Source organism: Nematolebias whitei, chromosome 5 (assembly GCF_014905685.2).
Source record: "Nematolebias whitei isolate Nwh7 chromosome 5, NemWhi1, whole genome shotgun sequence".
NCBI lineage: Eukaryota > Metazoa > Chordata > Actinopteri > Cyprinodontiformes > Rivulidae > Nematolebias > Nematolebias whitei.
In genome coordinates, this window is record NC_056502.1 from 23,625,478 (window position 1) to 23,639,064 (window position 13,587).

The following is a 13,587-nucleotide window of genomic DNA, read 5'->3' on the forward strand; positions in this document are numbered from 1 at the left end:
GGTTCTGTAGGTCAGGGAGGTTCTGTAGGTCAGGGAGGTTCTGTAGGGCAATGCCAGCAGTTCTGCTGCACATCCTGACAATCCCCAAGAGTTTAGTTAAGCAGGATGCAAGAAGTTTTACAAAGCCATAGATCCCAAGTTCAAATCCCACAGTGAACATTTGTTTTGTTGCCAGTCTTGGCTAAATGTAGACGTCTACTTGGTGCATGTGGCTAAGTTTAGTGAAAAATAAAAACTAGGAGCAAAAACAAAAGTGTTGCATTTATATTTTCGTTCAGTATGTAATACAACTTTCACTTTATGACCAGATTGATTCTGATTTTAACCTAGACGTTGATGTTGAGATGTTGTTTAAACCCCAAAATGTTCACTGCCTTCTGAGCAGAAAATGCATCCAGTGCTGCTGCAGTGAGGTTGGTTAGGGAAGCAGTGATGAGCTGCTGTTACACTTCTTTGTGATGTTTTGTTGTTGGAGCAGAAGTTCACTCCAGATGTGTTAATTGTTGCAGCACTTTCTCCATCTATGCCTGATGTAGCCCCAAGTTAAAGTAAGAAATTAACCCCCGTATTTTAACATAAAATATTTGAACACAATTGAAAATTTTGAAAATAAACCATAAATATGGTTAATCAAAGGCTGGCCTTGCACTGTTTGCTTTGCTTATTTGGATTTCAAGAGACGGACAAAATACGCCCACATTTGAAAATATCAAATGTTTGATTTAAAAAAAGTGTAAGGAAGACCTTCATAAATTTTGTTTTTGTGTTTAAGGTGCATTTTAGATCACTAGTTGTATTTTCAAACCATCTAAAGGTATCCGAGGTAAATTGTTGTTGTTCTAGCCTGTCTCTTAGAAACCTCCTATTTCCTCCTGCTTGCTGGTTGTACAACTTCATTTATAATCTGCTTATCAATCGGCTCACTCTCTGTTTTTTCTCTCCCTCCAAGATCCGAGTAATTCGGGAGACTATTGCTGCAGCGTCTGCAATCTCCAGCTGCCCTCCAAATTCAAGCTCCAAGACCACATGAACCTGCACACAGGAGCACGGCCGTACTGCTGCGCTGAATGTGGGAAGCGCTTCTGTCAGATATACAACTACCGAGTCCACCTGCGCACGCACGCCAAGGCCAAAGCGGAGCGGCTCTGGTGTCGTATCTGTCTGATGGGCTTCAGCTCGCAGGAGCAGCTAAAGAAGCACTTGTCCAAAAATCACCTAGAAGACCAGTTTTATGAGTGCGACCTGTGCAAACGTGTGTTCACCTCCCTGGAGGACTGTCAAAAGCACGTGCAGCATCACAGGTGTATGGTGAATATCGCGTGCGATGTGTGCAGCCGCAAATTCCGCACTGAAAAATCACTGGCACGCCACAAGAAGAGGACGTGCCTCCGCAACTTTAAATGCACAGACTGCTCCGAGACGTTCATGAAGAAGAACGCACTCCTGAAGCACAGCTTCTCCCACCTCGGCCTGCTGCCGTACACCTGCATCCGCTGTCGCTGTCACTTCCGCCTGGCCAAGCTGTATCGCAAACACAAGTGCGAGCCCGAGCGCATTCACTGCGTGGCGTGTCTGAGGGAGTTCCTCAGTCAGGAGGACTTCCAGCAGCACAAGAAGGACACGGGCTGCTGGGGCAACCAGGAGCCCAATCAGAAAACGGACGAGATCCGGTGTTTGGAGTGCGGTCAGAAGTTCGACACCTCAGAAGAGCTGAAGAAGCACGCCGGCGCTCACCAGAGGGTCCTGAAATGTGCTGAGTGTGGGAAGGGGTTCCGATCGGCACTGCTGTTAATGTCCCACATGGGGGGTCATGCAGGCAAGTCGCCTTGCTTCTGTCAGATCTGTGGGTTGGGTTTCCCGTACCAGCAAAACTACGACAGCCACCTGAAAACCTGCGGACACACTCCTCGGTCTGTGGTGAGTGCAGGACGTTGGTGTTTTTTATTTTTTACTTAGAGGATGTTAATACATTGCACATTCATGTGCGACTTCACACTTGCAGAGCATTTCAAACCTCCCTGGAGGGTTCCCTGGAAAATCTCCACTCTGAGACCTGGATTCAGAAACCTTCAGTTTCAGAGAGAATGAGAGCTGTTGTCTGTAAATGAATGGCTGAATGTTTCACGTCGTATAAACGGGGCCTCAGACTGGCTGTATGTTAATCAAGTGACAAATTTCATAGATGGATGATAGGCTGACGACTATTTTTTTAATGCCATGCGAGCTACCCATAATACCTTTGAGATCAACGCATTGGGCACACATGCTCTAGTCTACACCATCTCAGCCCCCTATATCAATCAAACCTTAAGGATAATTAAACTAGTTCTTTCTGTTCGACTGATTGTTACATGAAACACTTTATCGTTCTGTGATGGACCGAGTTGGTGGTGCAGTCCAGTCAGCTCCATGTATTTAACTGTGCTAAGCCCTGGCCACCATCTTTTGTCCGGCAACTCCCAGGGATCACGACAAGTAAGAAGCGGTAAAAAAAACAAAACAAGAATTAATCATGAGCACAAACAAAAATGAACGATGAGTTGGTGTAAGTACATAAGTAAACTAAATGTGCGCACTTACAGATGGAACAAATGTATCTAAACCAACCAATAAATGTTTTATTACAAGCTAAAGTGTTGTGTTTGGATGAAAAATAAATGGTGCATATAAGAGTTACTGACTTTAGAGTGTGGCCATGGGTTTGGCCATCACAGTTCATATCACAGTACAGGACAGAAAGGTATGGAGCATAGTGAGTGCAAATAATACACATTAGCATGACAATACACTCATGTATGTATAAATGGACAGGCAATTCTTCCTCGTGTCAGAGAGGTAGATTTGTAGAAAGCTTGAGCTTGACTGGGACTCTTCCTCTCTCTAATATCAAGTAATACAGTGTTATTGATTACAGTTTAATGTGTCTTATCTGAGGCCTAGTAAAGAAAAACTGCACAGTTCTTACACAAAACAGGAAACTGAAATAAAAGTATTTCAACTGTCATACTTGGAAACATACACCCATTGAATTTGCAACAGAAACCAGATTAAATTATTTTTCCTCTAAAAATTAGAACGACAAAATTTGGCACGTTAATTGTTTTGGACTGTTGTTACAGTACAATGTGCGGACACGACTTTCACAAGGCTTACAGAAACAGATTTAAACATATTTCCCACAAGTGATTTCACACATTTTCATGTCTTCGCCATTTCAGAGCGTTCCTGAGAAGCACGAGACTACCAAGAGCTCACTGCCTAAAAAAACTAGGAAGAAAAGGGCAAAACCAGCCTCAACAAACACAACCAACTCAGCCCCTGTTCCGGATCCAGTTCCAGCCAGCCCTGCTTCACCAGCAAGTGAATCCTGCAGCCCTGCTCCAGGGGCAGGAAGTCCTTCTGCTGCTTCATCCGATGGGTTATGGACTCTAACCATTGATGAGAAGCCACCTCCTGGAGTGAATCTTGTCCTGTTTGTTCCTGTCGGTCCTACGAGCGAAATGTCCACACTACCGGTGGCTGCGGTGCAGGCTCAGACATCTCCACTGCTGTCGAGTAACAATCTGCTTGGAGTGAACGCTGCTGTCGGGGTGCCGCTAAACACCTCCCTGGAGTTCATACCGGGGTTTATAGATGCAGAAGCACCTTTGGATTTGTCTAAAAAGTGTAACTCTCCCAAGTCTGCGGAGTCAGACATTTCTCTACTTCACGTTAAAAGTGAGCCGGAAGAATTTGACGTTTCAGAGCAGATTAACCATACTGGAAACCAAGTAGCTAAAAGGCAGAAGAACGGTGCAGAAACGCAGGAGACAGATGGATATTCTACAGGGAAGCGATTTAAGATGGAGCCCGAGGTTCTCTCTCCTCTCAGCGCTCAAACAGCTTCTCCCGAACTAACAGTGGACATAAAACCGGCACCTCCATCTCCTGGTTCTGGGTTTGATCTATGGTCGTCCACATGCAGCCAGCTGACTCGCTGTGAACCAGAGGAAAAAATAAAAACAGAAATGGACCTTTAAAGCTCTATTTGTGCTGATAAAGGAAAGATAAAATGCAACAAATGCAGGAAAATTACTTAAAGCTCATTTCTGCTATAGAAGCACATTGTATTTTGCAAAACTGTAAACACAGATATGGCACTGAGATTACACAACCAGTAATTATATATATATTGTGTACACTTGAAACATTATTATACCTGCTTCATCATTCCATTTTAATATATTACTAAAGTTTTCTTCTATTATTCCTACACTAGCATGAATGCACTGTGTTTTGGGGGACTTAAAAGTTTTCTTTTTACACTTAACAATATTTTTCTTTTACTGAGAGCAGGCAATAAATTGTGTTGTGACCTGAGTGTAAAATATCATTTTTTTTTCTGTATATATAAAAAAAAAAAAAACATTCCACATCCTATTTTTAATTCATTTGTATTCAGGGTCAGTCATGTGTGATGACACCTATGCAATGTTGTGTAGAAACTCAGTATTTATATTTCTGATTGTTGTCATTACTACTTTATAATAGTGTGGGGGAATTTTTTTATTTGTACTTTTTTTAAATACAGTTAAATATTTAAACAATTAAAAATGGTACAGATACTTGGTCACCTTGTAGTTTACATTCTTTGAACTTATGTATGTATTATGCAGTTACACTTTGTCTTCTGAAGGCAAATAAACATTTGTTCCTGAAGTGAGGTCCCTCGTGTTTCGAGATCATGTTTGTGCTGAAAATGTAGTCATTTTGTTTTCACGTAGACAAAACGTAGACACAAATGTTCATTGTAAAGGTGTTCGCTAGGAAAAAATGTAGTCTATTGAAGCTACATGCTTGCTAGCAAAGCAATCAATCTTAACTTCATCTATCCATCCATTATCTTCCGCTTTTTCCGAAGTCAGATTGCGGTGGGGCAGCAGCTTGAGCAGAGAGGCCCAGACATCTCTTTCCACAGCCACCTCTTCCAGCTCTTCTGGGAGGATTCCAAGGCGTTCCCAGGCCAACCATGAGATAGTCTCTCCAGTGTGTCTTGGGTCTTCCCCAGGGTCTCCTCCCAGTCCGACCTGCCTGAAACACCTCCCTAGGGAGGCGTCCAGGGAGCATCCTTACCAGATGTCCGAACCACCTCAACTGGCTCCTCTTGATGTGGATGAGCAGCGGTTCTACTGTGCGTCTCTCCCGGATAATTGAACTTCTCACCCGCTCTCTAAGGGAGAGTCCAGCCACACTGCAGAGGAAACTCATTTCAACCACCTGTATCTGTGATCTCATCCTTTTGGTCACTACACAGCTCGTGACCATAGGTGAGGGTAGGAAGGTAGACGGTCGGGTAAACGGAGCACTTTGCTTTACAGCTCAGCTCCATCCTCACCGCAAGAGACCAGTACAGAGTCCACAATACTGCATATGCTGCACCAATATGTCTGTCAATCTCACGCTCCATTCTTCCATCACTTGTGAACAAGACCCCAAGATACTTGAACTCCTCCCCTTGATGCAGAACCTCACCCTTGACCTGAAGAGAGAAATCCACCCTTTTCCCGTTGAGGACCATGGCCTCAGATTTGGAGGTGCTGATTCTCATCCCAGCCGCTTCACACTTTGCTGCGAACCGCTCCAGTGAGAGCTGAAGATCACGGCACGATGATGCCAACAAGACCACATCATCTGCAAAGAGCAGAAATGGAATACTGATGCCATCGAATTGGAATCTCTCTGACCCCTGGCTGCATTGAGAAATTCTGTCCATAAAACAACAAAGTTCATGCTCAATCATCCAAGTATCAAATCCAATAATTCTCAGTCAGGTCATCTGGACAGTTTCTTTTTTGATAGACATTTCGCCCTCTATCCGGAAGTGATGAAGCCCTCCGGATAGAGGCCAAAACGTCTATCAAAAAAGAAATTGTCCAGATGACCTGACTGAGAATTATTGGATCTGTCCATAAAAGTTATGAACAGAATCTGTGACAATGGGCTCCATGGAAGATGTGCTGGAGGGATTGAGAAGGTCCAAGAAGTATTCCTTCCACCTCTCGATGACATCACTTACTGAGGTCAACACCACCCCACCTTCACTAAACAGTGTTAGTAAAGTGCTGCTTTCCCCTCCTCAGCCACCTGATGGTTTGTCAGAATCTCCTCGGAGCTGACCGAGAGTCTTTATCCAAGGTCTCACCGAACTCCTCCCACATTTCAGAAACAGCCAAGGTTGCGGACTGCTTGGCCCTCCGTTACTACTCAGCTGCCTCCAGAGTCCCACCAGCCAACAAGTCCAGGAGAACTCCTCCTTCAGCTTGACAGTCTCCCTAACCTGGGGTGTCCACCACCAAGTTCGAGGATGGCCACTGCGAGAAGCACCGACAACCTTGTGGCCACAGCTCAAGGCAGCCACTTCAACAACTGAGTCCCGGAACATGGCCCACCCGGACTCAATGTCCCCCACCTCATCTGGGATGCAGTTAAAGCCCTCCCAGATGTGTGAGTTGAAGATCTTTATGAGTTCTACTGCCAGGTGTTCCCAGCAAACCCTCACTACACATTTAGGTCTACCTGGTTTGTCCGGCAACTTTCCCCACCATCTGATCCAACTCACTACCAGGTGGTGATCAGTTGACAGCTCAGGTCCTCTCTTGACCCAAGTGTCCAAAGCAAATGGCTGCAACTCAGATGACACAACTACAAAGTTACTCTTCGATCTATGACCTAGGGTGTCCTGGTGCCAAGTGCACTTATGGACACCCTTATGTTCGAACATGGTATTTGTGATGGACAAACTATGACTAGCACGGAAGTCCAACAACAGAAGACCACTCGAGATCAGATCAGAGAGGCCGTTCCTCCCAATCACCCCACTCCAGGTCACACTGTTGTTACCTACGTGGGCATTGAAGTCCCCCAGCAGAATGAAGGAGTCTTCAGCTGGTGCACTTTCCAGCACTCCAGCCAAGGACCCCAAAAAGGCAGGATATTCTGAACTGCAGTTTGGTGCATATGCACAAACAACAGTCAGGTGTGTGTCCCCCCCCCCCCCCCCCCCCCCCCCCCCCGTAAGGAAGCTACCCTCTCATCTACCAGGGAAAAATCCAACACATAGCCACCAAGTTGGGGGGCTAAGTGTATACCCACACCAACTCGGTGCCTCTCACCATGGGCAACTCCAGAGTGGAATAAGGTCCAGCCCCTCTCAAGCAGATTGGTTCCAGAGCCCGTGCTGTGCAGTGAGGTAAGACCAACTATATCTAGTTGGTACCTCTCAACCGCACACACAAGCTCAGGCTCTTTCTCCGCCAGAGAGGTTACATTCCATGTCCCAAGAGCCAGCTTTGGTAAGCCAGGGTCAGAGCGCCAAGGCCCCCACTTTCAGCCACTGCCATGGCATAATACACCTGACTTTTATGGCCCTTCCTGCAAGTGGTGGGTTCACAGGAAGGCAAACCCATGCTGCTTCTTCAGGCTGAGCCCAACTGGGCCCCATGGGTAGAGACCCAGTCACCAGGTGCTCGCCGACGAGCTCTCCCCCAGGCCTGGCTCCAGGGTGGGGCCCCGGTAACCCATGTCCGGGCAAGGGACACTGAGTTCCTTGTATTTTCCTGTTTATATAAGGCAATTACACATTCATACATCTATAACTGTTTTTACATAGTCACAGTTAATGCTTTTTTAAAACATAGATTTGACCTCAGTGCTCACGCTCAACTAACAGGTGGAATGCAAAAAAAAGGTTTAAATCTTTTGCAATTGCAAACAAACTCTTCTTACTCCCACCGCGGTTTGGATTTAGTATTTCTGCTCATATTATTTTCTTCAAGCGAGAAAGTTAAGGGTCATTTGAACTTGTCTCCATCATAAAACAAAGATTTACACAATATATAATGTTGCTCATTCAAGAATTTTAAAGAAGTGACATGGTTTTCACACAGGGACTGTTTGAGGTCTACTTTCAGTCTTTGATTCAGTCTGCCTCTGGACTTGGCTGTCAGGGTGTGTCTCACTCACATGTGTCTTTCAGATAAAAGACGAAACGTTTCTAAAAGTTTTTTGTTTTTTGAACCTGTCCAGAGGACCTGACTTAACTTTTTTAGATTTTTCTACCTGGATTATTGAGCATGCATCAGGACACAGATGTGTGGTTACCATAATGACAATATTAACCCACCTACTAACAGCTTTTTACTTTTGACTTTAGTTCTCTTTGCACTTCTCAGTTTTTCTTAATTTGTCAGAAGTTTGGATCTAGTTTCTTTACCCAATCAACATGTCAAGTTCGTTATAGAAGTGGGCTGCAAAATGAATGATAAAAAATGTTTACAATATGTATATTTTTTTTTAACAGACTCCTATTTAAAAGCTAATGTTTAAACAAAAACTGTTGACGCTTAGGAAGCTCGGGTGCTTTTTTGGTGTCTTATTTTTATTTAATTATTTTCATTTTTGACAAAAGATGGACTTGCGACTTGTTCAGGTGTACCCGCCTCTAGCAGCTACACCTCATAGACATTATATCTGTGCTACACCTGTGACCCGAAAAGGAAGATAAAGAAAGAGCCGCCGGTGTTGTGCCAAAAAGTAATTCTCTGCCAAAAACTTATTGGGTGAAATCGGGCGTGCCCCAGCGAAGGAGCGCGCCACGGGACTGCGTTCAGGCTGCTTTAAGTGTCTTGTCTAGTCTTTTCTAAGGTCTTTCTCGGTCGTTTAGTTCTTTTAGACACATTATGTTACCACCAATAACAAATATAGTTTCATGCCCAAGATGACAACAAAGGTCCGTCTTGTTTACCCTTTTCTCTGCCTAAAACTTGGGATGTTTCCCCCGTCAGAGAGTCATTCACGTGTTTCATCGTTTGTAATAAGTATCTGCCCATTTAAATTCCTAACGGGAATATAGCAGTAAAAGTGTTCTTTTAATGCGTTATCTGCACTAAGTTTGCTTAGATTTCGAACAACTGTGTGATCAATGTAATGGATGTAACTCCAAAAAAGAAGATAAAATAAAAAAAGATTTTTACCATTTTTATTTTTTACTTTGGAATATCGGGCAACATTGTAGTGCAATTTTCACTCAAGGAGATACTATCACATAGATATGGTTGAATGAATTCAGTGTCACACTTAGAAAAATGGCCAAAATAGGTGCCATTTCTGCCTGAAATAACTTTATTACACTAAGAGGGATTATATAGCATAGAAATAGTTTAATGTAAGTTTCACACTTAAAAAATGGCAAAAATATTTTTATTGTCGTCTTGAAGCCAAAGAGAAAAAAGCAAAAGAAGCAGCGAATGAGTTTTTTTTTTTAATCAGAAACATCCTCCACATCAGACTCAGTTGTTACCAGACATGAGCAAACCTCTGAAAATTTAACTACAGAGGAAACTTCAAACGACAGCAACTATCCAGTTATTTCTCTAGTGCCATTACCTCCTCAAGAACATTATTCTTTCACACATGAAAATCTGCATGGGACTGGACCAACAGAGGACAAAATGGGGACTTTACATAATGCTGTTACTAACTTGAAACAGACACCAGTAGACACTTTAAGCATCAACCCGTCCTCCTCCAGCAGAGGCCAAGATGCAAAACACAGACTGAACACAAATCAAGCTTCTGAGTTCAGCTTTCTGCCGAGGACCACACATTTGGAGAGAAGGAAACGCAGAATGGAAGCGGCTGCAGAGCACTGTGCAAGTGTTTCTGGAGAAAATGAACCTTTAATTGGACCGAAACTACCAGAATCACTGAAACTGGACATGGAGGATGTCTCATTGAACACAACTGTCAGCCTGATCAGGAGCACACTGAAGCAGGTAGTCACTAATTTATAACATTCCTAAATTATATCGTGCTGTATGGCAAAATGTTTAACTTTGTCAACTTTCTCAGGTGGAATCAGTTTCAGATCTCAAACCTGAAGAAGATCAAACCACGTCGTCGAATATGATCCAGACGAATGTGTTGATGACTGACTTGAAGAAAATATCGGTTTCATTTTATTTTATTTAGTGTGCCAAAATATAAACCAAGACAAATGTTCTTTTAAAAACGGGGAGGTTAAGACATGACATGTTCACATCATTGTTCTAGTTGCTCCTGAAAACCTGCTGCTCGAACTTCTCAAAACTCTGGAAGATAAGAAAACAGCCTGTAAGACCAAGAGTTTCTGACTTGGAAATTAAAAATAAAAGCAGTCTTTTATTTGTGATTACCAAAGCATCAGGAAGGCAGGGTCTAAAGGCCTCCATCAGCAAGTCCTCCTTTTTTACTGCAGCTTCAAATTCCTCTACAGATACCAGGCCGTCATGATCAGTGTCCTGCGTTGAGCAAGGAAGCAACAAACAAGTTTTTTTGCTTTTTTTAATGAAAAAGCTGAAATCCTGCAGATCTCTTCCTCATTGCGATTTCCACCAGGTCTTTGACTCCTTCATCGGGGTCGTGGACGTCTTGATCGGGGTCATCCTCTGTGGGCAGTCTCAAGAGGCTGTCCTTCAGCATGTGAAACATCTCATCTCTGGAGATGAACTGGTCACCGTTCAAGTCGTACACACAAAAGCAGTCTGAGATGATGCAAAAATAGAAATGATTATTCACTGGAAAAGTCTGTCACTTTGGATTTGTTTTTGTGTGTGTGTGTGTGTTACAGAGACAAAGACAGCTCGAAAAGAGAAAGAGAACTTGCGCTTTATTTTTTCATCGAAAGTCCCCCGAAGAAAGACAGAGAGTCCATCGACCCACTTCTTCAAACTGATGAATCCATCGCTGTCTTTGTCAAAAGCTCTGAAAACTGAGAGCAGATAAATCATTCTTAATGTTTTTTCTGAAATTGTGACTCTGTAAAGTACAATTATCAAGTTCATAATCAAAAGGCAAATTATAGGCCTTTAATTAATAAATTACACAAACAGTGAAAACTTTTAATTGTCACAAAAATCTGCTCATTTTAATGTTGATGTTCTTTAAACTTGTCAAAGAAGTTTAAAATAAATATTGTTCATTCAACCTTTATTTAGACAGGTAAATCCCATTGAGCCTCAAGCACTCATTTACAAGAGAGACCTGATGACCTCTATCCAGAGGGCTTCATCAGTCCCAAGTAAAGTGTTTTCCCCACTAAGCAGTGCACTCCATTAGCGGACCAACCAGTTTGCTTGTGATAAGATAGTTTCTGGGGGGGGCTGTCCCCCCCGTCTACTCCTCCCAGGCAGGCAGCCACAGCTAAAGTAGTTCAAGACATCAAAGTCCATGCTCAATCATCCAGGTACAAAATCCAATAGTGGTCATCTGGACAGTTTCTATTTTGTGGAAAGACGTTTCGCCCTCTATCCGGAGGGCTTCATCAGTCTGAAGAGTCCTTCGTCCTAACCTTTTCTAAATATTCTGTTGGTGTCAAGTTCAGAAAAAAAGTTTTACAAAAGCAACTAAACATATCTAATAATTCATTTTGTGATTGACTGTGGGTTTTAATGAATTTAAAGACAATGAAATATTTTTGTTTATTTTTAACTCATTTTATAAAGTAATAATATAAAATATAATATATTAAATATATAGTAATATAATATATAATATAAAAAATACTAATCTCATGGTGCTTATTAGGGCTTAGGGTTCAATTCAAATTCATTCAATGCGATTTAATTACAACTCAATCTGTAAAAGATTTAGATCATGTTAAAAACTGCTCAGTTTAATCCAATTCATCTGATTCACTACAATATAAAATGCTACTTTGTAAACGTTTAGATAGCTAAAAAGATCCATGTACTGAAAACATTATTATTCAACTTTTATCCTCTATGAGTCATTTGTGAATTTGTGCCTTTAGAGATTCAAGTTGTGATAAAACCTACGTCAAGTCTTTAAAAATATGTGTTTAAAAGGATAAACACCACTGTACCTCAATCAATGTTTGCTCATCCCAAACATGATGTGCAGGAAGCCTCTGAACCTGTCGCTGTCCAGACCGTAGGATTCTTTGCCAGGGCTTACGTGCTCGTCCAGAAGGACATAAAACCCCCAGACCAGGCACTCGGTCTCTGTTTTATCGACTAGCAAACAGAAACATTAATATTAATAATAATTTATTTATAAAGCCCTTTAAAACAACCACAGCTGCCACAAAGTGCTGTACATATACAATCAAGAACATTTAAACACATAAAACAGTTGCTAAAACATTAAGATCAATTAAAAACGGTAAAAACAGTGCAGAGCAAATTCAGTCTGTGCTAAAAGCCAGGGAGTAAAAATGTGTTTTATGAAGAGTTTTAAAACTGGACAGTGAAGGGGCTCGTCTGATGGGAAGAGGGAGATCGTTCCACAGTCTGGGAGCAGCAACAGAAAAAGCTCTGTGTCCTCTGAGCCTCCGTTTGGACCTCGGCACCTCCAGGAGCAGCTGATCAGCTGAACTGAGGCACCGAGCAGGAGAGTATGGGTGAAGCAGCTCAGAGCGTCATGCTCAGCGCCCCCCCCCCCACCCCCCCCACCTGTTTAAGCCTCTGCTCCTCATACCACAGCCCCTGTTTTTAGATCATTCACGTTTTTTCCTGCTTTAGCTTTGAGTTCCCCTCTCATTCATTCAGCTCCTGTCACCCTGTGCCACGCCCCCTCCACCATCTACTGCAATCTACGTTCATGAGCAACACCTGTTCAGTTCACTATTTAAGCTCCCTGTTCTCCTCAGTCGGTGCCAGATAATTATAGATCATTTCAAGCGTTCCCTCTTCCCATCATCGTTCTTGACCATAGCTTCGCCCATGACCTTTCGCTCTTGCTTTTGCCCCCCGGACTGGATTCTTCTCTGGTTTTGACCCTTGCCTGTCCCTGGATAAAGTTCTGCTGCCCAAACCCCTCAGCATCACAGCTCGCCCATCCAGCCTCACTGCTTGTTCGTGCTCTCGCTGCTGCTCTGTGCACCCTTGCACATGTTATCGGCTCCTGAGGTTCGGACCGGTACCGGGACCCATCTGGCCCACATCTCAGACTGGTTCCAGAGACAGGTTGGTGGCTTTATTCTTGTTTACTCTGCTCTGCTTACAGCCACTAATCTGTCTCCCTCAGAGCGGTCCAGTACCAGAACCAGAACCTCCTGCCAGACGCCGCCGTTTTAAAAAGAAATAAACTGTTAAACCTTTTTCTGAGTCTGTGCTTGTCCGATCCACCCCAATTCGTGAAAGAATTATCTGGCCAAAATATGGATCCAGCACAGACTCGGAGGTGGCGTTCTGGTAAATTGGAGGTTCAGTTTACAGGCACCCGCCTGGCAATAAAGCCGGGCGGTTTCCCTCAGGCTCAGCCTGTCCTTTTGGGTGAGGCGGAGAAGAGAGAAGCCCAGCGTTGGGCTCTCCGCCTCATGAACAGGCCAAAGTTCCCGTTTTCCATTTGTGATCAGGAGGAAGAGTCGGACGAAGACGAGGATTTGTGGTTTCCTCCCTGCCAGGTCCCTTGCCCTCAGAAGAGCAGTAGGCACACAATGCACTGGTCCTCCCGATGTCCCGCCCCTCCGCCCTCAGAGCCCTTGCCCCAAACGTTTCCAGCTGTCCCACAGAGTCCCAGACCAGCTATAGTGGTCCCACAGAGTCCCAG

The 13,587-nt window shown here is 43.6% G+C and overlaps 2 protein-coding genes and 1 pseudogene across 2 annotated transcripts in view; 2 read left to right on the forward strand and 1 right to left on the reverse strand.

Annotated features, from left to right (window-relative positions):
- Nucleotides 1-5,087, forward strand: part of wu:fe05a04 (zinc finger protein 668) — a 7,197-nt gene extending 2,110 nt beyond the window's left edge. The window contains exons 2-4 of the mRNA XM_037677241.1: nucleotides 950-1,917; nucleotides 3,219-3,688; nucleotides 5,048-5,087. Coding sequence (XP_037533169.1) covers nucleotides 950-1,917; nucleotides 3,219-3,688; nucleotides 5,048-5,087 — 1,478 coding nt within the window. The remainder of the gene's footprint in view (nucleotides 1-949; nucleotides 1,918-3,218; nucleotides 3,689-5,047) is intronic.
- A 2,391-nt stretch (nucleotides 5,088-7,478) lies between these two features.
- Nucleotides 7,479-9,946, forward strand: LOC119410329 (annotated as a pseudogene).
- A 139-nt stretch (nucleotides 9,947-10,085) lies between these two features.
- Nucleotides 10,086-13,587, reverse strand: part of LOC119410330 (EF-hand calcium-binding domain-containing protein 1-like) — a 5,137-nt gene continuing 1,635 nt past the window's right edge. The window contains 5 exon segments of the mRNA XM_037677242.1: nucleotides 10,086-10,127; nucleotides 10,212-10,316; nucleotides 10,384-10,559; nucleotides 10,682-10,786; nucleotides 11,892-12,050. Of these exon segments, the coding sequence (XP_037533170.1) occupies nucleotides 10,086-10,127; nucleotides 10,212-10,316; nucleotides 10,384-10,559; nucleotides 10,682-10,786; nucleotides 11,892-12,050 (587 nt within the window).